The 27,201-nt window shown below is 40.8% G+C and overlaps 1 protein-coding gene across 7 annotated transcripts in view; it reads left to right on the top strand.

The window, feature by feature from the left end:
• DAZAP1 (DAZ associated protein 1) overlaps positions 1-27,201 on the top strand; it is a 49,566-nt gene that overhangs the window by 19,446 nt on the left and 2,919 nt on the right. Inside the window, exons 6-13 of one of the 7 annotated variants that reach the window (XR_016315033.1) lie at positions 8,257-8,305; positions 11,514-11,596; positions 16,546-16,699; positions 18,068-18,097; positions 18,190-18,336; positions 18,436-18,609; positions 18,926-18,986; positions 26,859-26,903. Coding sequence is in view for 6 of the 7 variants with exons in the window: in XM_089690742.1 (XP_089546868.1) it covers positions 8,257-8,305; positions 11,514-11,596; positions 16,546-16,699; positions 18,068-18,097; positions 18,190-18,336; positions 18,436-18,609; positions 26,859-26,896 (675 nt within the window). In the remaining variant the exon portion in view is untranslated. The remainder of the gene's footprint in view (positions 1-8,256; positions 8,306-11,513; positions 11,597-16,545; positions 16,700-18,067; positions 18,098-18,189; positions 18,337-18,435; positions 18,610-18,925; positions 18,987-26,858; positions 26,904-27,201) is intronic. The other 6 variants (XM_089690742.1, XM_089690741.1, XM_089690743.1 and 3 more) reach the window with 6 other exon arrangements.

Genomic DNA, 27,201 nt, shown 5'->3' with positions numbered 1-27,201 from the left:
ATGTATCTGCTTCTGTGCTTAGACCCAGTAACCACCGAACTGTTTGCTTTTGCATGAGGGTTTTTGACCTGATAGTGGCCTGTTTTACTCCAGATCATTGCAACTCAACATTATGCCAGCATGGGACAAGCAGGCTCATGCAAGACTAGGCTTGACCTGGCATGCTTGATCTCAAACCTGGTTCTTGTATCTGGGAAATCCCTTCTTCCGATTCTCTGGAGGGTGTTCACAATAGATGCTTCCCTTTTGGGCTGAGGAGGGTGTCCTGCATGGTCTCTATGTGCAAGGGACCTGTTTGTTGCAGGAGGCACAGCTCATGGTCAATATTCTGGAACTTGGGGTAGTTGATTTGTCCCTTAAAGGCTGGGTCTCTTATCTGCAAGGTAACCCAACCAGAACTCAGACATGACTGTGGCTTACATCAGCCAGTGGGGCACCAGAAGACATGCAGCTCAAGGATAAGTGGACCTGACCCTCGCTTGGAGAAAAGGTGTTGTCTTGTTCCAGCTCTAAACGCCATGCACATATACAAGGTGTGGAACATTTAGCCGGTGGACTTTCTCAGTTGAAATAACCCAATATATTGGTGCCTCCTAAATAGATGTGTAACTACCATAAGTGTATGGAAGCCTACAGATAGGTCCATATATATTTGACCACAGGCACAATTTTAGTTTTTTCAGGTATTTACCAAAACATATTCAAGCTATAGTTATATAATGGATATTGCCTGAAAGTGCACAATCTCAGGTTTAATAAGGAGGAAGGGTTTAGGAATTAAAGCTCTTAAGAGTAGCCATCCCCCTTTTTCAAGGGACCAAAAATAATTGGACAAGTGAATATAATTATAAATAAAATGTTCATTTTTAATATTTTGTTGAGAATCCTTTACTGGCAATGACTGTTTGACGTCTGGAACCCATGGACATTACCAAAGACTGGTTTTCCTCCTTTCTGATGCTTTGCCAGGCTCTAACTGCATCTGTCTTCAGTTGTTCTTTGTGGGTCTTTCTGCCTTTAGTTTTGCCTTCAGCAAGTGAAATGCATGCTCAATTGGGTTGAGATGCGGTGATTGATTCGGCCATTGCAGAATATTCCACTTCTTTTCCTTCAAAAGCTCCTGGGTTGCTTTTGCAGTATGTTTTGGATCATTGTCCATCTGTACTGTGAAGCGCCGTCCAATCAACCTTGCTGCATTTGGCTGAATCTGGGCTGACCGTAGCTCTCTAAACACTGCAGAATTCATCCAGCTACTTCTGTCACATCATCAATCAACACCAATGACCCAGTGCCACTGGAAGCCATGCATGCCCATGCCATCACACTGACTCCACCATGTTTTACAGATGACGTTGTGTGCTTTGGATCATGAGCTGTTCCAAGCCTTCTCAACACCTTTTTTCTTCCTGTCATTCTGGTACAGATTAATCTTAGTTTCATCCATCCAAAGTATGCTTTTCCAGAACTGGTCTGGCTTTTTTAGATGTTTTTTTGCAAAGTCTAATCTGGCTTTTCTATTCTTCAGGCTTATTAATGGTTTGCACCTTGTGGTGAACCCTCTGTATTTGCTCTTGTGAAGTCTTCTCTTGATTGTAGACTTTGACAATGATACGCCCACCTCCTGGAGAGTGTCCTTCACTTGTGTGGATGTTGTGAATGGGTTTTTCTTTACCATAGAGAGGATCCTTCGATCATCCACCACTGTTGTCTTTTATGGACTTCCATGCCTTTTTATGTTGCTTAGCTCACCAGTGCGTTCTTCTTTTCTCAGAATGTACCAAATTGTTGATTTGGCCACTCCTAATGTTGCTGCCATCTCTCTGATGGATTTGTTTCATTTTTGAAGCCTTACAATGGCCTATTTCACTTGCATGGACAGATTCTTTGAACACATGAGGTAGGTTTACAGCAATAGATTCCAAATGCAAATACCACACTTAGAATCAACTCCAGACCTTTTACCTGCTTAAGCCCCTTTAAGTGTAAACACCAACAAACAATTTTGTAGGATTTGATAGGTGCTAATATGGCATAATAAACTTTGAATATCTAAAAATTAAATAGTAAACAATATTGTATCCAAAACGTCCAATAAAGTGCATATCCCAACACCACACTGTGTTATAAGGGTCCTTTATTAGGATGATATCAGTCTCCCAAATTCTTCAGCACTTGTGCTCCTAAGGAATTAACACTCACAAGTGGATCTTGACCCCTTTGTTACAAGAAGGTCAATTAGCGCGTTTGTTCCCCAAAATTGTACTCATGACGAGGATCTCCAGATTTCCTTCATTCAGTTGTCATTCAGGTACACTCAGTAACAGATGAAGTAGGAGGAGACTGTCCTGGATTGGTGGTCGTACTGTAGGCTCGGAAATGGGTATTTGGCTCCATATCCCTGAGATATGCTTCCTATGCAGATATGTTTAAATGGATGTTTCCTCGTCTGTTATTAAGTGTACCTAACTGACACAACTGAATGAAGGAAATCTGGAGATCCTCCTCATGAGTACAACTTAGTGGAACAAAAGCGCTGATTGACCTTCTTGTAACAATGTCTTCAAAGTCCACTGGTGAGTGTATATTCCTAATGAGCACGTGGTGAAGAAGTCTGGACTCCAGAGAATGATTCTCTCACCTGGCAGTTTTTTTCAAGGTCTCTGTCACAGTTGAAAAATACTGGATATGGATGTCTTGGCTTCTAGGTTCAAAATTAATTTGACAAATTTGAAGCTAGAACCAAGGATCCTCAGGCCTTTGCAGTGGATTCTCTGGTGACCTGATGTTTGAGTTTACCCCAGAGGCTTCTTTTTCATTTGCTTTGCTCATGAAGGACATTCCAGTTGTCCTCATTTTATATAACTGTCCCAAGAGGAAGTGGTACTTGGACATAGTGAGGCGTCTGGCATACTGGGACCTCAGTTTGGTTTTGTCAGTGGTGTTTTTTTTAAGTATCTGAAGCAAAGTTTTTCTGCCATATTCTGTTTTTTATTAATTTTGTAGAAAGTAGTACAAAGTGACATTTGTGTGATTTAAAGAAAAAAAAAAAAAATGTGACGAGCATAAATTTGCACAATATTGAAACACCTGATGGTTCGAGGTCACGCAGGACCACACCACCCCTGAACACTCCCTCCCTTCCCCATCCCCACCCCCCCCATCTGTAGAGCAGCATATTTTATATGTCACAAAAGTTAGGCTCTGGAGAAGCAGAAATGACTACCAATATTTCACCCACCTCCGCCAATGTAGCATACTTAAAGCATATGAGCTAAAGTATCAAGCAGGATTAAAAACTTGTGTGCAGCCTTAAGGCACTAAGTTTTACTTAGGCCCTTTTTTTGTTTTTTGTGAAGGGGGTATATTGGCTGATTTTGTTGAAGTGCTACCCTCCCCTCAGTATTTTTTAATCTGTAATAATCTGAATCTGCCTGTGTCCTGTACTGTATGATCAAGAAAATGGGACATTTGACTTGCCTGTGAAATCCATATTTTGGAATATAGTGCAGGACACAGGCCTTTGTGATCGGTCTTGATTGTTTGCTGCAGAACTAAGGATTGCTAGGAGTAGTGTTCAGTCACCTGAAGGTACCTGCTTTAACCTATGTGTCTCTGATTCTGCCTGTGTCATGTACTGTACACCAAGAAATTGATTTCACAGAGAAGTCAAAAATTCTGTTTTTCACTTACCCTGCTTTTGTTGTAGAAAATGAAGATCCTTGTCAAGTGTTTCAGTGTAACAAAGTGCAATATTTTTGTTGTATAGCATCATTTTTGTGGGTTTGCTAAATGTCAATTAAAATGAATACATGTATATGAAACTGATGTTTTTTCATATCTTTTTACAACCATAAAACCAAGATACTTTTACTTTTTAGTTTTTAGAGGTTGCAGGTGTATATAGAGTACCGTATATACTCGAGTATAAGCCGAGTTTTTCAGCACATTTTTTGTGCTGAAAAACGGCCCCCTCGGCTTATACTCAAGTCAACGTCTGCAGGGGGCTGCTGTCTCTTACCTGGCTCCGTTCCCACGACGATCCGGTCCAGGAAGCGCGGCTGCTCCTTCATTCATTCATCCACTGGATGTTCGCGCGGCTGCTCGGCTCCGCCTTCTCACCGGTGATTGGCCGCCAGAACTGTAGCTCAGGAAAGGCACACAGGCGGCCAATCACCGGCGAGGAGGCGGAGCTGAGCGGCCCCGCGAAAATCGAGTGAAGGAGATGCAGGTAAGTGTGCCGTGCTTAGGTGCTGCTGCTGCAACCACATATGCTGGCTGCAGCAGCACCATACTGGAACAGGGGTCAGCAAGTGTCAGTGGGAGGAATAGTGCCCCATCATTGGTGTCACTGATACCAATGATGGGGCATTATTCCTCCCACTGACACCAACGATGGGGCACTTTTCCTCCCCCCCACTGACACCAACGATTGGGCACTATTCCTCCCTCCCCCCCCACTGACACCAATGATGGGGCACTATTCCACCCCCCACTGACACCAATCATGGAGCACTATTCCTCCCCCCCACTGACACCAATCATGGGATACTATTCCTCCCCCCCACTGACACCAACGATGGGGCACTTTTCCTCCCCCCCAATGACACCAACGATGGGGCACTATTCCTCCACCCCCCCACTGACACAAATGATGGGATACTATTCCTCCCACTGACACCAATGATGGGACACTATTCCTCCCACTGACACCAAAGATGGGACACTATTCCACTGACGTCAATAATGGGGTGCTATTCCCCCCACTGATACTAATGATGGGGCACTATTCCTGCCACTGATACCAATGATGGGGCACTATTCCTCCCACTGACACCAATGATGGGGCGCTATTCCTCCCACTGACACCAATGATGGGGCGCTATTCCTCCCACTGACACCAATGATGGGGCGCTATTCCTCCCACTGACACCAATGATGGGGCGCTATTCCTCCCACTGACACCAATGATGGGGCGCTATTCCTCCCACTGACACCAATGATGGGGCGCTATTCCTCCCACTGACACCAATGATGGGGCACTATTCCTCCCACTGACACCAATGATGAGGCACGATTCTTCCCACTGGTGTTCCCACCCTCGGCTTATACTCGAGTCAATAGTTTTTCCCAGTTTTTTGTGGTAAAATTAGGTACCTCGGCTTATATTCGGGTCGGCTTATACTCGAGTATATACATAGTGTTTGATTTTGTTTCGTACAACAGAAAACGTTAGGTTTATTTCCTCTTCTACCCAAATTTTATTTTTGGTGCACTAAAACCTTCTAGCCATTGTGCCTGGTGTGAACCGTACAAATCTGTTTTTGATATACAGAGCATCATCGTAACCAAATTTTTTTTTTTTTTTTGGCATCAAATTTTTATTGAAAGTTTTTTTTAATTTAGATCTACATGCATATATTCCATACTTACAAATAACATATAACTCCCCCTTTCCCATACATACATTGTGTATCATGCTCTTGCCTATATTCTTAAACCAATTAGGCCATGTGCCCAAATATAAAATGCACATTAATTTCCCAATTTCCACATTTTATAATGATTCTAACACTCTGTTCGCCACCCTCTCAGAGGTCAATTCCATAGTATCCACCCACAGTCCCCATATTTTTTCAAATTTCTTAAGACGCCTCCTTTTCGTGTAGACAAACCTTTTCACTTAGTCTTTTTTTTTTTTTTTTTTACTTTTTTAACCCATTCTATACTTGTTGGATGGTCCTATGCCAGGGGTGGGCAAACTTTTTGACTTGAGGGCCGCAATGGGTTCATATATTGGACCCGGGGGCCGGACCAAGAGTAGATGAATGATGTGTATGTGTCATCCATAGTAAGTATGGTAATATTCCCCCATAGTAAGCATAGTAATTCATCCCCCATATAGCAATTCATCCCCCATATAGCAATTCATCCCCCATATAGTTATTCGTTCCCCATATTAATTCGTCCCCCATATTAAGTCCCCCCTGTGTCAATTCACTTACCTTTGCTCCGCGCGTTCCTCTCGCCGTGTTCCCGCGCCGTTGCGGTGTAGCATGAAAATCTGTCTCCTATGAGGATCTGTCCCCCTCGACGTATCTGCGCATGTGCCAGTTTCAGGCATTAGCAGCCGATCGGCGATCTCCGGCACATGCGCAGATACGTCGAGGGGGACAGATCCTCATAGGAGACAGATTTTCATGCTACACCGGTCTTCAGGGCGGACTGTGAGAGGAGCCTAGCTCCGCGGGCTGGATTAAAAGGTCCGCCGGGCCGTAGTTTGCCCATTGCTGTCCTATGCCAACAATTTCGTTTGCAGTAAGCTACCAAGCCTGGAATAAACACCTAAGTAAACCGATTTATGTATTACCTAACAAGGCCCCCCCGTCCATATAGCCCAACATACATAATTTAGAATCCAGTCCCAAGAACACCCCAAACAGAATTTATGCTAGCAAGAATATCTAACGAATACCTATTTAGTTTGGGGTATCTCCAGACCATGTGGATGAGCTCACCAGTCTGATCCTCACATCGCGGGCATGTAGCCAGATGTACATTGTTTCCAAATGTAAAGAATCTTTTGGGGGAAAGGTAAGTTCTATGTAATAAAAATAAATGGAAAAGAGGGGGACATGGACACCAATGGTACTGCTTCCAGTTAATATTTCCACACCAAATCTAGCTGGCTCCATATTCATTTTTCTGCATTACAAAGAAAGTAAATTAAACTTTATGTAGTAAATTCAATCTCTCTTGAAATATGCCCTTTACCTTTTCATGTTCTTTAATTTGCATTAGAGCGCTGCAAATGAAAACATGAGAATCCCTTAAAGTGCATGTCAACCCAGAACCTTAAATGCTTCCTCATGTCCCTTTTTAAAGTTTGTTTGCATAGTCTTTTCTAACTTAGCAGTAGTAATCTGCTTAATCTTACTGTTCCCTTAGGCATAGGTAATGAAGGTGGGGTGACAGCACTTTCACACGCTACCATTCAGTAGGGCAGCTGCATTGTCAACCATATGTCACCTTCTGTAGACCTGTATTATCTTCTGGTTCTATATCAGTTGAAAGTGCAGAGCAGTGCCAACTGTCATGCGGATGTACTTCCAACTCTCTTGTAGCCTTTGCCATGAACAGAATTCACCACTATGTAACCTCTAGGCTGGAACAAAATGTAAAGAGTTTTATTTAACATTTTTGCACATGGTATGCTGACTATATTGAAACAATACCTTGCTTGATTCTTGCAGTTTAACTTTATACCTTCTTTATTCTGAATTTAGTATAAGATCTTTGTACTTCAGGGGTCCTCAAACTACGGCCCGCGGGCTGGATACGGCCTGCCAAAGCCATTTATCCAGCCCGCCGGGCCAGCTAGCAAAGGAAAAACAAAAAAAAAAAAAACGGATCTGCAAATAGCTAGGCTGCTCACTGGGTCCTCGACCTCGAGGACCCAGCGAGCGGCAGCCTGGAAGCCCCTGATTTCACCTGCTGCAGCCAGAGGAGCAACAGGTACAGTGTATTGCGGTGTGTCCGTGTACAGCGCATTGTGGTGTCCAGTGCATTAGCGCAGTTTGGTGTCCAGTGCGTTACGGTGTCAGGTGTGTCGGTGTCCAGTGCGTTACGGCGTCCCGGTGTCCAGTGCATTAGTGTACAGTGCATTTTTAAATTTTTTTTTTCTTTTTTTTTTTGCACTACAAACAAGATATATGCGGTGCGCATAGAAATTTGTTCATATTTTTTTTCAAACTATAGTCCGCCCCCCCAACTGTGTGAAAGTCTGTGAACTGGCCCCCTGTTTAAAAAGTTTAAGGACCCCTGCTGTACTTGAACCGCTTGCCTGCCACCCTATAGTAGAAGTACTGCTACAGGGCGGCAGGACTGCGCAAAATCTTGTGTGTGTATATATACATGATTTGCATTCCCAGGTAGGGGGTGTGCGCCGCCCTATCCGCGCCGCCATTGGCAACTAGAGATGTCAATCATTGGCTCCTGGCCAGCGATTTCCCGCCAGCAGTTGGTGATCCTCAGGGAAAGCTGACAGAGAGACTTGTGTGTAAACACAGGTCTCTCTCCTGTCAGCAAGCACATGCTGCTTTGTATTTTTTTTGCAATATAAAAATAAAATATTTACTAAGGACAAAGGTATTTTAGTTAGTCTTCCTATGCCTTTGTTTGGGCTGAAGGTTTGTTTGTTTTTTTTTTTCTTAAGTTGTGTTTCAAAAAGAAGTACAATTTTCTTTCTTCTCTTCATAGGTGACTGAGGTTGTGATGATTTATGATGCTGAAAAACAGAGGCCCAGAGGTAAATAAAGGCTGATCCATTTTATTCTGCAGTCTTTTTCATCATTCTTTTCATTTAGATGGCAAACAATTTTACAAATAACAGAACTTCACACATTCCTGTCTTCACCTTCCTGGGGTTTAATCCATGCTCCATTTTGCACTGGAGATGTGTTACTATAGTGTACAAACTGACAGCATTTGTAAATTGAGCTGAAAATAAGAAAATCCTGAAATCCAAAACTTTGAGCAGCAGCCCCTCTCTTGCTGCAGGATGCAGTTTGGGTCATTTGCAAGCTGTGACGTTTGTCTTGGACATTTTGACATTTTCCACTTGTATTTCTTTTCAAGCTGCCATATTTGCTTTTCCTTTGTTACATATGGATGGCACTTCTGAAATAGTGCCAGTGCACCAATCAGAATCCCATGTGTTCTGCATTGTGTGCAGGAACATAATTTCTGTCCTGTTGATGTCTGCTCTTTGTTATACTACTCAGTGTTCCTCTCCTGAGCCCAGGTCACATGCTGGTTCTGGCTGCAGAACATTCATTGCCTGTTCCATACATAGTGTCAAAATAGTTTGCCATCTGAATGTCCTCCTGTCCATTTCATTGTCAAGTTATGGATATAGTAGAATGCTCTTTGCATTTTAAGCTAAGTTATAGTGTTTCTCATTTTACATTCTCACTCATTTAAGTTACAGTAAAGTATTGTTAAGTTGTCTGTTTTGTTTGTTTGACTGTGATTAATGTTATCTCTTTAGCTCTTTTTTTTCTCTAGGTGTTTTAAGCTCTATCACTCAGGTACAGGCCAATTTAGTTAGCTAAGGGATGGGTGCTATAACTTTGGGGTGTAAATGAAGTGTGCCTACTTAGAGGGTTAGCCACACCTCTGTGGTACATTTATGAAAATCAAATGGAACAGTTAAATTCCATGGCAGTGTTCAGATCTTGTCTCTTGTCGTTGTAAAATTTAACGGTGCAAAGCTACTGTTTTTACGGTACTTTATTAGTACACTGAACTGTCTATCTTGCAGCAAAGCTTTAAACTAGTAGATGCACTGCAATATGGTTAGGTATACCGAAAAAAAAACCCTACATATTATTAAGCTCCTGTAGTGCTAATGCACTCTTGTGTACCATGTGTAAGGTTTTTTGTTTTTTTTTTTCATTTTTTTTGTTTTTTTTTTAAGATCAGCATTTTAGGACAATTATTTGTCTTTAATTGTCTCTCTTGCAGATCTTTCTTTACTAAGGAGCATATTTTCTTGAAACTGCACCAGGTTTTGTTGGCTAATATACTTTAACTGCAAGCTGAGTATACTGGCTGAAGAGGCATATCCCTTATTTAGCAGGAATTGATGTGCGCAGAATGGAAATTTTGCTAGAATTTTTGCATACACACTGGTTGTAGTTCTAACATTAGCCTCTCATTTGTAAATGCATCTCAGGTCTGTTGAGAAAGCTTCCTTTGGCTTACCTGCAACACCTGGGCACTGTCCTTTATACTCACATTTTGCAGTTACCAACAATTTTTTTTTTGGCTTCTATTAAAATCTTACTCAAACTCCAACTTTGACATTAAAACTGAGACAGTCAGTTCAAAGTAAAAGTAGCATAATTTGCCTGATTTATGTCTTTAAAGTATCAGTTGTTCTCTTATAAGTGTTCAAAATTTTCTTGATGCCATTGGTTTAGTTGTCTACAGGGGTAACTATGGAATATGCATATAAACGCAGCATTGCATTGTTGTTGCAGTTCAACAGTACATGGCAACAAGAAAAGTTTGAATATTTTCAATTAGACAGAGAAGATACCTTAGAGCCTATCTCCAGCCAAAACTCTGTGCTCTCCCTATCCCGTTGATGACTGTACCCCCTATTGCTTATGTCGGTGTTGACATAAGACAGTGTGTGGGCACACAGACAGAAGAACCAAACAAAAATGGTAAATCTTGCCTACCCTATCCAACACTAAAAAGAGATCATTTAGCTGCAGTGAGGCTTTAAAGTAAACCTGCAGGGCAGCAGGTTCACTTTAATGCAGTCCTTCCATGCAGCTCCATTCAGCTGTGGGGAGTGGAAGGAAAGCCCTGTGCAAGATACAAATTGCAGGATTTGTAGCTTAGATAGGGCTTATAGACTTTCTACCCTGTGACAGTGTAAATGAATTGTCCCATGGTACAATAGGGTAGCGAAAGAAAGGTAAGTACATGCTGCTTGGGAGGGAATTTTAAGAAGACCTGTTTATTTTGCCCTAAATAGCAAAGCACAGGTTTTCTATAAAAAAAACATATACAAGCACTTTGAGGTAAAATAGTTATAAAATGTTTTTGCTATATACTTTTGCTCTCTAGGCTTAGACTAGCCATAAAGGTTGGGTTACCCTTTTAAGGTGCCTTCTCTCTACATCAAGTTAAAGGTTAATTGCCAATTCCAGTAGTTTCAGATCTCCGCAAATAAGATGAAAATATCACTGCTTACTATAATTGGTAAAGAGCAATAAAGATGTAGTTGGCGCTCAATATTTTAGAATTTGGAAATAAGAACATGCTAGTAAAGGTTGAAGCACTTGCTGATTTAAGCCTTTGCTTTCTCTTGCTTTTTGCAATGATAGGCGTGTGACAGGGTGTATCACTGCAGCACTGCCGATGTTTCATTTACACTTCATATCAAGTAGTGCGGGAATTGCAATCTTCTGTTTTTTAGAATTATTTTCATGTCTTTTGCTCTTGCTGCTGACAGCAGGTTTTGTCCTGCTGCATCTCAGCTTGGCCTGTATCTTTGTGGATTCACATAGCTTTCTCTCCAATACATACTCTGGGCTTTCTCAACTTTGTTGGAAAAGCTTTGAGAGTTCTTAGCTGTTATAGATATTGTATCTCTGTTTAACGCTTTAGAACAATATATGGCTGCTGTCAGCACTAGCTGCAAAGCAAAATGCCACCACGGCGGAAGCATCAGGTCTGTAAAGCAACCTCACAGCTTGTATTCCTTGCCAAATCAGTGCAAACATTCAGCGTAGTAGATAGAATGCAAGTACTTTGTTTTTAATTATGCAGTACAGTTTTGTTCTCTGCTACATGCTGAACATTAGGTACAAAAGGAATTGCTGCAGTTGCTTTTCTGTGATCCTGCTGCTACAGCCTTGGTTCTGCTCCTAATACTGTTCATCATCCTGTTTTGTGTCACAACACCCTGCTACCTTGATTCACTCTTCGTCGTTGGCTAGGTTTTGGATTTATAACTTTCGAGGACGAACAATCAGTGGACCAGGCTGTCAACATGCATTTTCACGACATCATGGGCAAAAAAGTGTGTAGTTGTAGTTTTATTTTACCTTAAGACTGAACTAAGCCTTGGGTAGCAGTCAATGTCCTTGGTGAACGGCCAGTAGCGTGAGGTATAGGGATGGTGGGATATACATGTTTCTGACAGAAAGTTAAGGATAGTAAACTTGGTTGTTCAGGTTCAGTGGGTGTCCATTTTATTCTTGTTACTATTGTTTGATTGCAGTGTCCTAGACATTTTGTTTGGCCCCCAAGGACATCTCTACTGCTTAAGGTTTGGTTTACTGCCACTCCTTCTGATGTCATTTTTCATTTGAAATTTTAAATGAAGTTGGGAGTTTAAGGACTGGGAAGTGCTGGTGTTATGTATACCTTTTCATTTTTTTAGACATCATGAAGGACTGGTTGCTGTTATTGTTTCATTACTTGGTCACTTACTGTGAATCTTTGGTACAAATGCCATGTTCTCAGTAGTTTAACCATTCTGCAGTAAAGTGATCTGTTCATACTGTGTTGTCAGGTCTATGAAATACTGTAGGGTGACCTCGTGCACTGTGGGTTCGCTGTTGGAAATAGGTTAATAGTTTGGATCCAACACTTTGTGCCAACAGTTTGCACAGTGCTTTATAAAATAAAGGTAGACCGCACTGTTACAAGACGACTAGGAGGGCTCTGCTTGTGAGTGGTTTTTTTGGCAGTACAGCTTGCACGTGTGCATCGGTCTAGTGTAATCTGGCTGCAGTTTAATTTACTAGTTACAGTTTAGCCTATTCATGTCCTGCTTTAGTTTTATTTAAAATGAAAAAGTGATTTCAGAAAAATGAGAATTAACATTGTAGGTGGAGGAAAGCGTGAGTTTGAAAGCTTGTTTCTAGCATTTTCCACAATAACCCTGAGAATGGAATGGAGACTCTTTAACAGTACACTGTTGTAACAAGGCCATTTTATGAGCCGCAGATCTAGGTGTGGTATTTGGCTCTTGCATCGTTTATACAGTGTATTACCCCACAAGAATTGGAGGCTACCTCTGACATCCTCAGAAGGTCTTGGCAGTTGGTTGAACGGGAATAAAGGCTAGAGACACTTATCTGCCCTCTTTGCTTAAATCCGCTCTTGGTTGCTTTAAGTCCAGTTAACCTTCACTGATAACTATTTGTAACCACTTTAGTCCCCAGGGCATTCTCTCCCTAAATCCCTTTGAGTCCCCCAGCCTTTTTTTATTTTTTTCGATGTCTCACTTCCTCCTATTATATGTTTTTTAGCGTTTTGTAGTCCACCCTAATATATTGGGGGAAAAAAACTTGGATACATAACAGTAAAGTGCAATATAAACACATGCGTTTTACTTTGGTGAGCTTGATTCACACAGGTGCCGTGCAGATTGAAGCTCAGGTTTCACAGCTAATTGATACAGTAGTTGTAAACCTGACATGAACCGCTGAACATCAGGTTTTATCCTGTTCACACATGTGCGGTTTATAAACAGTTTCCATAGAAGTCATTAGCCTGTAATCCACACTTGAACCGGACTGCACTACTCCGAACAGGACTTTGTTTTTTTGTTTTTTCTAAACCGCACTGAAGCTACACCACTAGTGAACAGGCACCATAGGAAGCAATATTATTTCACATGTCATGCAGATTGGAAGTGGTTCAAACAGCATCCAATCCGCATATATGTGAACCAGCACTTATTCCACTTTCAACACTACGCAGCAATGTGTTCAGGGGGGAAAATGGTTTGTGTAACTTAGCAATACTTTAAGATAAGATTAAATCAGGTTGATGAGAACACAAATTGGCACACAAGTGACTTTTTAAAAGATTTGCAATTGAAAAAAAAAAAAATTGATGGTCTTTGTGTTCACTTAGCGAGCATTTGATGCTTGCACAGTAAACAAAAATGTCATCAGATCATCATTGTTGTGCAGTTGGGATTCATTTTGGGAGTGACTATATTGATCTGTTTTTAAGATACAGCTATGGACTAATTTCTTGGTGCACCTCCTCAATAAAAGAACCCACTGTTTTCTTTGAAATGACTTGAAATTAACAAAAGTAATTCGCATCCACCATTCATTGTCCCATATAACAAAAAAAAAAAATCAGACATTGCTTGCCAATGAAAATGGCATGGACAAAAATGAGACCCACAAACTGATACGTCATTCTGCAACCCTTTAGAGGCAATCCCTACAAACAGGTGATTCCTGTAGCTCTCCATTAAACTTCTGCACATGCTCAAAAGTAGTTTGGACCACTCTTCTTGAGCAAACTGCTCACAGCTGTCTTAGGTTTGATGGGTGCCTCTTCCAAACCATATGGTTCAGCTCTTTCCATAGATGCTCATCAGGGTTCAAATCCAGGCTACCTCAGAGAAGTTCATTGTTTTTGTTTGTACCGTTTTTGGGTCATTATCCTGTTGGATGATCCGTGATTTCTGACTGAGCCCAATCAACAGTGAACAGTGGGTACATTTCACTCCAGAATTCCTTGATGGTGTTGAGATTTTTTTGAGCCCTGCACAGATTTGAGATGCCCTGCGCCAGATACAGTAAATCTAACTGAGCCACCTCCTTGTTACACAAAAGGTATAATGTTCTTTCCATTAAAGTTAATCTGTGCACATAGAGCTGATGAAACTCACCAAAAAGCTCCAAAGCTCCAGTTTTGTCTCACAACAATGGAGTCCTCCTTGATCACCTTTCTTTAAGCCCACTATTACATAATAAGCGACTGATATTGCAGTCAGACCCTGATGTACCTTGGAGTTCAGCTTGCATCTCTTTTGGAAGTTTTGAAAGATCTCAAAGTATTTTTTCCTTTTTGCTTTCTTCAGTGTGTTGCACACAATGATACCAAACTGTGACTACTTTTCTCCATTTAAATAAGATGACTGATTACTAGACTGAAGATAGGTGATATTAATTACAGAAAGCATGCAGTAATTTGCAATACTGCTAATGATCCAATTGTCTCTTCTTTGGGACCAACAAATATAACAAATCTGTCCAGACCATATTGAATATCTTTATAGAATAAGCAAGAATTTCTCTTCACATTTTGCTTTACTGTGACATACTGTACCTAGGCATGCAGTGTATATGAGACTGTTGCTTTTAATTTAATCACTTTTCAGGAGGAATAAAGCAGTGTTTTAATGAGCTGTAAGGGTACCAACAAACTTGTCCATGACTGTATACTTTGTGTGTATGTATATCTGTATATAGATGCATATGCTGTATGGCAATTTTAAGCACTATTACACCAAAAAAAAAAAAAAAATCATATATTGCTGCTTAGCCCTTCTTAAATGTGGCAGCTGCATTACTTTTCTGTTAAGTTTTTTTTTTTTTTTTTTTTCCTGTTTATATTTGCCTGGTGATCTGGTCAGTAACACACTCAACCAGGGGAGAGGGTAGTGTTACATGCAATAGAAGATACAAATGGGTTTGACTAACAATTTAAAGCTGAATGCCAGCTAACACATTTCATGCAGTTACAGCAACAGGGTTTTTTTTGTTTTTTTTTTTAAACTTTTAGACCTCATGCACACTGGGTGTTTTTACAACTGCTGTTGTCCTATGTGTCCGTGCACACACAGGCTTTTATCAGTGTGGTTTGACAGGGGTGTTTTCAGGCTGGAAACCCCCCCCCCCCAGAACTACTGCGTTTTTCAACTGTAAAAGCACTCTAACACTGAAAATTGAGGCTATCTGGCGTTTGAGCATCTTTGATCTCCAAGCTTTCGCAGGTGTATAGTTTTGCTAAAAAAAACTTAAAGGCTGAAAAATGCTAATGCAGAAATGCAAAAAAAAAAAAAAAAAGTGACAAAACTCACATTTTTACCTCGACATTCTACAGCTAACGCTACTGGTGTTTTTATAACATCCAGTGTGCATGAGGCCTTAAGATATGGTGTTGTATGAATAATTAAAAGCTGACCATGCACCCCTGTCAATGATAAAGGGTTTGTCTTAAATCTCTAACTGCCAATTTTTGCTGGACAGCTTGGTCTGTTAAAGGAAGCTGAAAAAGAAACTTACTGGCAATATCACCAGGTGAAAATAAAGGGGGGGGAAAAGCCTTAAAGAATAATATTGCCACTGCTACATCTACGAATCTTTGGGCTGCAGTATGTTTTTTCTTTTTTCGTTTTTTGGGTTTAATAATGCTTTAATATAATTATCACAATATTTCAAGGAAGTGATGGCAAATGGCTGTCAGAGCAAAATTCTAAGCATTCAGTTTGTAAATTGTCTGCCACCTGTCACCTGTTGTGTGGTTTTTTTGTTTTGTTTTATCATCAGAGGCCAAACAGTTTGGGGTATAGGGCAAAAAAAGCAGTTACAGTCTGATAACTTAACAACACAGTATGAAGAATATGCTTCTTATTGACCAAACTGTCCATTTTGTATTACTTGCATGTTTTGTTTACTTTTTTGTTAGATATAGTGTAAGATTCTCTTACCACATCCATTCCCTCTGACATTATTTGCAAGTTAATTAAATTGAGATTCTTAAAGCGTTAGCCTGGGGAAGGTAAGTCTTTATCTTCCATTAGCTCTTTCTGATACAGCCAATCACCAGCCTCCCTAGCAGCATTCCAGTCCCGTCCTGTTTTGTGATTCTTGCTTGTGAACGAAGTTTAGACTTCAGTTCATTTGAAGTATACCCGTCCTTTTTATTGCCCCTGGCATTGTCCTGCATCCACAGGACTCTTCAAACTGGACTCAAGTTCTGCTTCCTTGCTTTTCATAGTGATAAGAACCCCTAGTACACAGAATTAATAATCCTTATAAAGCCATATATTGTGCCTGTCAAGTATTTCACTGACCCTTATGTAGACCTTTATTTATAGAATTATAGTAGTATTATGATAAGTTTAGTTGTAAGTACAATTTGGGGCACAGCAGAAGGGGGAGAGGGCAGGGACTATGGAACTATTTTTGACCAATCTCTGTCTTTGTTTAGGTGGAAGTGAAACGTGCAGAGCCTCGTGACAGTAAAAGCCAAACTCCTGGACCTGGAGGATCCAATCAGTGGGGTAATAGGGTCGTGCCCAGCACAGCCAATGGATGGACAGGTCAACCTCCTCCCACATGGCCACAGAGTTACAGTCCACAAGGTGAGACTTTTGGAGGCATTAGTAGCTTGTAAAAATAAAAATCATGTTGCATATTGTTGTAAAGTAACAGAAGTTGCTGTAATGTTTGTGGAAATATCAGTACTTAATTTAAATCAACTTCTCTGTTTTTAAATGAACTGTCTGTCGAATTTATGATTGTAAAAAAAAAATTGTAAAGCCATTTTTTTTTTCATTTATTTAAATAGCAACCATGTTATACTTACCTGCTGTGTGCAGTGGTTTTGCTCAGAGCAGTCTTTAGTCGTCATCTTCTGGGATTCCCTGTAGGAGATCTTGGTTCCTCCCCCCTGCTGAGTGCCCACCACAGTAAGCTGCTTCCTATGGGGGCACTCATACAGGCTCGCTACCGAGCTGGCTCCCTAGACACAGAGTGCAGCTCAGCCCTGCTGAAGCCAGTGGGGGGTGGGGAGCTGCATATTGAAAGTTGTTTTTTTTTTTTTTTTAACCTTAAAGGAGAAATACAGCCAACGCTCTGGTGGCTGTACTTCTGTGGATCACAAGAATGCAGTTCATTCTGCACTCCTGTGACCCGTTTTCAGCTGACAGCAGCCTGACAGCTGAAGCCTGCTGTTTGACGTCACTCAGGTTGTCCAAGCTGGGGAAAAATCATAGCTTTAAAGTCGGGATCCACCCCAGAGTCTGGAGCAGTACCTGACTCAGCCTCTCAATGAGCCACTGAGAGCCTGAGCCAGGCTCTGCTCTCTGTTCAGAGCAGGTGTGGGGACTCGGTCATGTGATTGCTGAGTTCTCACACTTAGAGCCGGCGGGGGACAGATGCCGCAGCAGAATGATGCTGCATCCACCTGGGTAAGTAATCCCAGACATGTTTTAATGCAGAGAATACATCAAGGTAAGAAAAAAGAAAAAAAAACCTTCAGCCTTTAGAACCACTTTGAAAAAAAAAAAACTTCCTTTTTAGTGGTTCTGGCACTTGTTTATTTAGCGGTTTCTTGGTTTTGTTAAATTCCCCATGTCACAGCCATTCATGATAATCTATTTTGCCTTAATGCTCCCCAGTGATCATAGTATTACCCCCCCACTTTTCGCTACACAAAAGGTAACTCCTTAAATTCTCTGTTCACTAATGACAGTTTATGCAGATTTAATCTCTAACTATCAAAAGATAGTAAAGCAATATGTTTTGCTCAATATAGTGTCCACAAATAAGGAAAATTGCGACATTTAGTCACAAATGTGTACAGCCATTGAAAAATACACACTTTCGAGTAACTTAAAATATTTGAGCAACAGACTGACATAATCTCCATTTATCCTCTGGAAAAATTGCAAATCAATACACACAATTCTTTTTTTTACTTGCTGACTTTAGAATTGTTTTTTCTCTAGGCATGTGGATGCCAGCAGGACAGACTATTGGTAAGTAATTCCCTTTTAATCTTTGTTATTTTTTTGTAACTTGGGCAGATCACTTCATTCTCTCCTACCTCTTTTGGTTCTTCCTAATGCAGTCTTCTCCACAGGCGGGTACGGGCCTCCTGCTGGCCGGGGTGCTCCTCCACCTCCACCCTTTACCCCCTTCCTAGTGTCCTCACCTCCAGGAAGTTTTCCTGCACATCAAGGTTTCCCACCAGGTTATGCAACACCCCCTCCATATGGTAAATTATAATGTTTGCATTCTGTTTTATAAAATTCAGTAAGATTTTCTACTTGTCAAGTTAACCTATTGTGTGAATGTTTTTCTATGTCATTTACAGGTTATGGCTATGGACCTCCACCTCCTCCCCCTGATCAGTATGTCACTTCAGGTGTTCCACCTCCACCTGGTACTCCTGGAGCAGCGCCACTGGCATACTCTACAGCTCCAGGGCAGACAGCTCAGGATCTTGGTAAACCTGGTGGTCAACAAGACTTTTCTTTTAGCCAATTTGGTAAGTGATGGCAGTAATATTAACTCTCTTACTAAAAATGTAATTTGGCAGTAGTTGGGTGGTTAGTAAGTCTTGCACAGTTCTTGAGCAGAGGCTGGAGCTCTTTTCATTTTTGAGGGATGTGTGAGGTTCCCTTTATAGCTTTTTATGAATTTATATGTCCCCTCCCCTGCTATAGAATTCGGGGCTGACAACTCCATTCCTAACCTTGCCATGCATTAACCCTGCTGCCTGGCTGGTTAGCATATCAGGTTGGGGTTTTAGTGCATGCCTTCATCATCCCACGTAAAAAGCCTGAAGAAATCACTCTTTCTAGGAAATGCCTGCTTTGTGAAATTATCCGAGTGGATTTGAACTCTCTCTGAAGGACACAAAAGGTAAGTGATGGTAGGTAGTGGTAGATCATCGTTTTTAACCACTTCCATTATGGAGAGTACCACCCCATTCATTAACATTAGTCTTTTATCTTTTCTTTGCGGTATTTACTTGAGGTGATTGTAGCCGTATTTGTGCACTTGCGTTAGAAACAATTGAGTACTGTTCATTATATATATTTATTTTTTTTAATTTGCACTAACGTACAATTTTTCAGGACAAGCTTTCAGGGTGTGCCCCCTTCTTCGAGGTCCAAGCGGTACTAAAGCACAAAGTTTTAGCAGATTGTTAAAAAGTCAATCTCTAAGAGAAAAAAATTCCACAAATGTACACAGCAAATAGTAATTAAGCTTCCATTGCTGGCGAGATAAGGCAAGGAGAGAGCTATGCTATTGGGGGGGGTTCAGAGATGGTAGAGAAGTCAGAGGTGAGAATGGTCATAAAAATGTTGAACAATGATTTAGGAAGTTGAGGTCTACATTCAGATCATGATCTTTTATGTCAAATAGAATACTCTTTCTTAGCTTAAACGTTTTCCTTTCCAGAGTAGTGTTTGACAGTCTCTTTTAAGAACCAAAGCATTCAGGTTGTCGATAGTGTGGGCTGGTTGTGAGAAATGTCCTACAGGTGTGCAGAAATCATCTTTCTCATTTATGGTATGTCTGCGCAAATTAATTTTGTGCTTATCTCACCAACATGAGATCCTTGGTTACATGTTTGCATTGAATGAGATACACATTACTGGAGGTGTAGCTGTATAATGCATTTCCAAAGCTCTCACCCTGCCTTCTCACCAGCTATCCAAGCTTAATTACCATTGCTGTGTATATTTGTCAGCTTTTTGCCCTTTTAACACTCTGCTAAAACTTTTTGCTTTAGTACCGCTTAGACCTTGAAGAAGGGGACATACCCCATAAGCTTGAAAAATTATACCTTGGTCCAAAAAAAAAAAAAAGAAAAAAAAAGTGGACTGTACGCGATTGTTCCTTTGCGGCACTGCAATTGACCATAGTTTTTGAGCTTTTTTTTTTTTTTTTTTTTTTCTCTGTTTGAAGAAATGTTTATTTTTTAATGGGTACTCGGTAGAGAATACCCTATAAAAAGTCAAAATAAATCCTATAACAGTATTTGAATGGAAGCTTGGTTAAAAATTAAAATTACCTCAAGTATAAACACTTACAGAGTAATTTATGCAAGTTATATCATAATTATAAAGCCACATAACTAGAGTTTATATTTTAAATATCAAGGGTTTTTCTTTTTACAATAAATAAAAGTGAGAAAACCTCCCTTATGGCAGGAAGGGTTATGTGATTATAATGAGTGTAACCCACCAGACCACTGAGGGTCAGCTGTTATAAAGCCATCTGAAATTTGCTTCAAAAGAGCATGAACAGTTTGAACAGCTTGAGGGTTTTTTTTTTTTTCTGTGATGTGGGTTTGTCTTGTCATTCAGTCATTTTAGATTTACTCTTAAAGGATAAGTGCACGCATCCCTTTTGCCCCCTTCCCCTGACCTATACCCTCCCCCCCTTGGAGTCTAGTGTTTGTTTACATACAGTGCTGCAAGTCCATACTGCCTGGCCTTGTGCATTAGTGCCCTATGGACTTCTGTGGGCTGTCTCTGGCCCTGGGACACAATCCTGAAGAAGTGTATGGGCCAATAATGCACAAGCGCAACAAGGTATTAAAAACTGCTGCTCTATGTAAACAAACACCAGAGCCTGCAGCTGTTGGATTGTGGAAAGAATGCGTATGTGGGAAGCAGAGGGTGGAGGTCATGGCAAAAGGCATAACAGCAGATTGTATTATGGTGCACCTATTCTTTAGGATGACTTGTAAAAGCCACATGTTATACCACATGCTTTACCCAGACCAGCAAAGAAAGAGCTACTATAATGGTTTTGAGTCAATGTGATTTTAGTTTGGAAACTTGTATAATTATATAAATTTTTTTTCCAGAAGTTAGTTAGGAAAAGAGGGTCGGGATGTGTATGGATTATTTTTTGGAGGCGAGGGCTGGCTGTAGATCAAAATTTCGCTGGTTCAGCAGGAAGCCATCTATGGCTGGTCCTGTTCAAGAGCAGTCAATATATTGATGATCGCTGCAATCCAGTTAACTCCTCCACTGTCAGAATACAGTGACACAGCCTACTGTGTGGATGGGGGGAATTGGCTTCATTTAAAAAAAAAAAAAAAAGGAAAAACTGAGCCGTGTATGGACAGCCTAAAGATATCAATTAGCATCACTTTAAGGTCAATTCTGAGCCACAGCTCTTGTAAACAAAAATAAATTGAGCAGGCTATTTTTCTTTATTTTCTTTTTTTTTTTGCAAAAAATGTTTTTATTGCCTCTTTTTCATCCATGCCAAATGGACACAGTTCGAAGAATGGTTCATATGTTAGAACGTTGTAGAAAATTAGTACAAATCATGAACATAAATCACATGAGCGAGGGGACAGCTGAAACTGTGCAGTAAGACTAGTTGTGGTTATGACCTGTGTTCAGCTGGTCTTCACATGTCTACATTGAGAAAAAAAAATATATGTAGGAATGTCAGCAAAAGACTTGTAGTTGGATTTTTTTTTTTTTTTTGTACTGTAGCTATCCTTTTTTTAGGATGGTGATCTCTTGCATCAGATGTAGCTTATCTACGCACAATATTCATTCCACAAGTGGTGGTGGTCTGGGGGTTTTCCAGTATTTGGGGTCAAGTTCTTGGTTATCTTCAGAAAGTGTTGAATCAATTATCCTATATGCAGTTGCAGAAATAGTTATCTTATGCAATAAATGGACACAGGGCCTAGTAGGAGGCTCACGGTGGTAATTTTCGCCATTAGGTCAGTTTAAAAAAAAGATTCAATAAGTGGGCACTACCACCAAATATGGGAGAGGGAATACCCATCCACATCACCCGCTCTTTGGAGAAAACTTTGTGTTCCACCTACTTAGGCATTCTGCATCTCTGTACTATCGAGCTGGAAGTTTAATATGAATCCCTAGTATATTGTTTTTGTCAGAGTGTCTGAGACAAGCAACTGTTCCCTAGTTGGCTAAATAAGCTGGATGATTTTGATGTGCTGCTAGGAGCAGTTTATCTAGTGACCAGATGCAATCTGTGGGGCCTGAAGTGAGAGAACACTTTTTGTAGTGGACTAAGAGTCTAGGTGTCATCATAGTTTTGGGAAGCTCTTGACAAAATTCCAGAAGCGTTTGTCCATATCTGTCTTTTTATTCCTGAAAGCTCAAGTATTTGCCACTTTAGTAATGTGATATAATCCCAAACGGGAACTTGGTTGGAGAATGGTGGAATGCTCCTTCATCTTGACCCAGAGGGAATTCGGTGTTTTTAAGTAATTCATTACCATAGTATTTTCCAATGTCTGTAAAGCTCATGCCTCAGTTGGTGTTTGTTCGGGTTAGGGCTGGTAGTTGGATTCTGAGCTTTTGTGACCAAATAAAATCAATAAATTTTTATTTTAACCACTTGACCTCTGGAAGATTTACTTCCCTTCATTAACAGGCCATTTTTTTGTGATACGGCACTGTGTTAGTTTAATAGTTGAACGGTCATACAACGTTGTACATAATTGCATTTTTGTCATTTTTTCCCCCCACAAGTAGAGCTTTCTTTTAGTGGTATTTGGTCACTTTTTGGGTTATTTTTTGAAAGATCAATGGAAAAACCCCAACATTTAAAAAAAATAAAAATGTGTGTGTGTATATATATGTGTGTGTGCAGGTACGGACTGACAACTTATGGGCACCCCCCCCCCCCCCCCCGGGCAATAGGGGATCCTGGGGCCCCTGTGTCCTTGCCCAAACTCAAAAAAGCCTATGAAAAAGGTACCAGGGGTATCTCATGGGGCCCCCTACTGACCTCGGGTAGTGTGTGTGTGTGTGTGTGTGTGTGTGTGTGTTTCTCTGCTATAAAACCTATCCAATAAAAAAAAAACAATCACATAAATTAAGGCCAAAATGTAGTCAACATATTTTTGGTTAAAAAAAAAATTGAAAACCCAATAAGCGCATATTGATTGGTTAGTTATAACGTCTGCAAATGGCAGTAAATATTAGAATTTTTTTCCCTATACTAGTAATTGCAACGATCAGTGACTTATAGCAGGACTGTGATATTGCAGTGGACAATCTGATAATAGCTAACACTTTTTGGGAATCGATGACACTAATACAGTGATCAGTGCTAAAATATACACTGTCACTGTATTAATGTCATTGGCTGGGAAAGCGGTTAAACATCTAGGGTGATCAAAGTGTTAATTATGTGCCTAGCCAGTGTATGTTTACTGTGTGCCGTATTTACTGGAAAATCGAGCAGATTGCCAATGACATAAAACAGCTCTTCCTTGTTTAAATAGGCAGAGCTGTGTTACGTCAGTCTCCTCGGCCATCAACAGGTGCCAGCGCTCACCTATTGGCCGACACCTGTTGTTCAGCTTCTGCTGTGTCCAGTCACAGCAGAATCAGTGCTCCAGTGTCGGCGCACCCTCCAATTGCGAAAGTGCACAATCATGTTTATATTTATTTATTTCAGGTACTTGTATAGTGCCGTCCATTTTCGCAGCGCTTTACACACACAAACACACATATATATTGTACATTCACATCAGTCCCTAACCCTCAAGGGGCGTACAATCTAAGGTCCCTAACTTACATTCATACATACACATACTAGGGCCAATTTAGACAGGATCCAATTGACCTACCGGCATGTCTATGGTGTGAGGGAGGAAACCGGACTACCTGGAGGAAACCCACGCAGGCACAGAGAGAACATACAAACTCCAGGCAGGTGGTGCCGTGGCTGGGATTCGAACCAACGACCCTAGTACTGCCAGGCGGAAGTGCTAACCATTTAGCCACTGTGCTGTCCACATATGTGATTTTGCACAGAACGTCTGCCCTGTAGCAGTAAATTTGCTTTAGGGCAGACGGCAAGTGGTTAAGGATCTGAGAAAGCTTGAGGGAAGTGAAATCGCCTGTTATCAGTTAGAGTAGAGCTCCCCAGTCCAAGTAGAGAGACTGATGGTAGTGAGCAAAGGGTTTGGCTATATCTTTCGAGGAGCAGTGTGTATCTCCTCTGTTATTAATGGACGTTTTGGTCTTGTAGAGCCGTTTTTCCAGGTCCATAGTAGTTTGGTCTAATTTATATAATGCTCTTTTAGTGTCTCTATCTAATTGTTTTGTAAGGAGTCAGAATGGCTGAGGGAGAGCTGTAATCAGATTGGCAAGCTGCAGCCCAGCCCAATGTTTAGCAGATAGTTAATCGTTTAAAACTTTAGAATACCAAGAACATATGGCAAATTAGAACAGACCAGGGTGTACTGATGTGGTAATTTTACTGACTCTGGTGTGGAGATTAGTTCAAAGATTCAAAGCACCACTAGGTGGTCAGGGCTTTAATAAAAAAAACAAACAGATTACTGTAATTTAAGTTCAACACCAGACAAGGGAAGTGGCAGGAGGGGAGTGGAGGGTAGAGTTCAAACTCTATATTGATAATTAGGGACTGGACAAACTCATATAATGAGACTAGCCTTGAAGCAATGGGACATGGATGTCCAGTCCCGGACAGAAGTGTGGAGTTTCTGCAGTCCATTATGGCAGATCTGCTGTGTTTGCATGCGGAGGAAGAAGGGGTATCCACAGTGATACATGTCTGCTCGATTAAGTAGGTTTAGTAGAGGTTTTAATTCCCACTGGCTTGCATACGTTTCCTCTGCCATGTATAGATAGATGGTGATCAGGACTTAGTCGAAATTAGTGTAAGTTATTCCTCTGATCTTTTGAAAAACAAGTTCCTTTTCTTCGTAATGCTGGAAGTGACATAGGACATCTAGTAGCTTGTTTGATAGGTAATTTGGACGCAGTGTTCTATACTCTGTCAAGGAGAGTTCAGCGGTGACAGGGCATATGTTTATACTTGGCTATGGCTTTCTGAACAACATCCCATGTAAATATTAGGATTCTTTTTTTTTTTTTTCATGTCTACTTGAAGTAGATCTAAACCCAGTGTACTGAAATTTCATAAAAACCTAACATGCTTTCATAATCACAGGTCTTGTACATCTTGACCCCATATCTGGCACGCTTGCTGGGGAGAAGTTGTTTGAATGCAAGGTGGTCAGAAAAATTGAGGGACTCGTCAACGTAGATGTTTTGCTGGGGAGTATAGACTTCTACAAATTTTTGGTTAAGGTGATATACGAGGGGCCGAATTTTGTGGAGCTGGTCAAATTCAGGGTCACCCCGAGGACAACAGTGTATTGTCCTTGAAATGCATAAAACGCATTATACTCTTATATCTTTGCCTGGCCATGGCAGCAGAGAACACGGGCATATGATGAATCGCGTCTGTGGACTAATACAACTGTAATTCATTTTTTTTTTTTTTTTAGTAATGCGCGTGGTGAGGGTTAGGCCCAAAAAAACTTTAAATTCCGAAACTGTAATGAGTTTTCATGCGAATGGTCTGGCAAGGTTTGTATTTGGGTTGGCGGTGATAAACTGTTGTGCATATAAATCGCTTTGATCTACAATCAATGCATACAGATCTTCCGTGAAAAACAGCTCCAAAAAATCAAGGGGAGTAGTTAAATTTGCTGTTTCCACCTGAATTCCAGGTTGGGCAGTGAATGGAGGAAGTACGGGTGCTGCAAAATTTGTGGGCTGCCAATCGGGATTTGCAAGCACATCCGGACGGATACTAGGGGCTCTATGGGCCTGTGTGCGAATTCTTGGTGGCTGCGGGACAATACTTGTGCTAGCCACTGCACCAGCTTGTACTGCACTTATGGGACTCACCACATCACCAAGTGATACTGCAGTGCTGGTATGTGAAAGACCAGGATGTACTAGGCCGCTGGTACTTGCCAGTTCACCAAAAGATAGAGCGGCACTAGTACTGGCACTCTGCTGCATATGAGAGTCATCAAAATTTACCGGCAAGTGCTAACAGAGATCAAGCCTGAGTCTGCGAACACTGCGGTTTTGTGTGCAATGTATCAAGTGACAGTGACCTACTGACACTGCACTTACTGGGGAAGAAGGGGGGGGGGTAGTTAAACCTAGGAGCTAAACGCAGGTGCCAGGACTGATCCCGCTAACGCTGCATTATTGGGGACCCTATACTAATGTGAACACTGGTATAGTGCTGATCTGATCAAAGGTATTGATCATTTCAGACACTGTACTATCAGTGGAGGTTTATTGTGTATATAACCCTGTTCTTGGCAATCAAGGGGTTAAATGGGATTATTGGTGTACTGGAGGGCACTGAAAACCGCGGGAGCGCATATATATATGTATGTGTGTGTGTATGTATGTGACCCTTAAACATGACGCTTTCATAAACCATTTTAGTTTTATTTTTCACACACTTTATTTTTTGCAAGAAAATTATATACTTTGTGAAGGCAGAGGCCCAGTAGAATAAAATGGTGGCAGTTGCAACTGTTGTGTTGCGGGAAATTTGCATGACTGTTTGACAAATCTTTATTTTCAGTTTAAAAAAAACACACTAAAAAATGTTAGTGCACACAAACAGAAAATTAATTTTACTGCACACACTTCAAAGTACTGTAAAAGTGATTAGGCGGAAGATGTCTTAAAACAATAACAAGCTCACACGTGTAAGTGATGCTGATGTGCTATCTTTGCAAGCTTGGCTAAAAAAAACCCTGCAAGGACTCAACCACTTTGAGATGCACAAAAAAAGGGTGGGTGGGTGGTAAAAGTATTTTATGAAGGGGGTAAAATAATGGAATTGTTTCTGCAATGCTTTATCCAGCTAAGGTTTAGATATTCTTTTTAGAACAGTAATTAAATATGTTTCTATATGCATTATTTTTAGTGCCTGGAAAGCCTCTGGTTTATAAGGCTTGTTTATGACATGAAGGTAGGATTGTTACTTGTAGCAGTTTATCATTTTTCAGCTTTAATGTGTTAGGATTTTCATGTAATCCTAATTGATTAGTGTTACAAAATATACCAACATAAGGAATAAACCACCAGTCTCATAAATTTTAGGTTTTATATGCAGGCATTGTGTTTACAATATACAGCAAAGTGCAGAAAATAAGTAAACCATAGAAATAAGATGCGTAGTAATCAACAGCTTGTAAATAGGAGGGTGGAAGATGGCAACGTGAACCCTTAATAGCAAGCAGTGTTCAGTAGTGAGATTAACTTGATTT

This window comes from Staurois parvus, unplaced genomic scaffold (assembly GCF_062004578.1).
Source record: "Staurois parvus isolate SC_StPar_1 unplaced genomic scaffold, SC_StPar_1.0 ptg000541l, whole genome shotgun sequence".
Classification (NCBI taxonomy): Eukaryota; Metazoa; Chordata; class Amphibia; order Anura; family Ranidae; genus Staurois; species Staurois parvus.
Note: the sequence above shows the minus strand (reverse complement) of the source record. Positions and strands in the feature narration are given on the sequence as shown.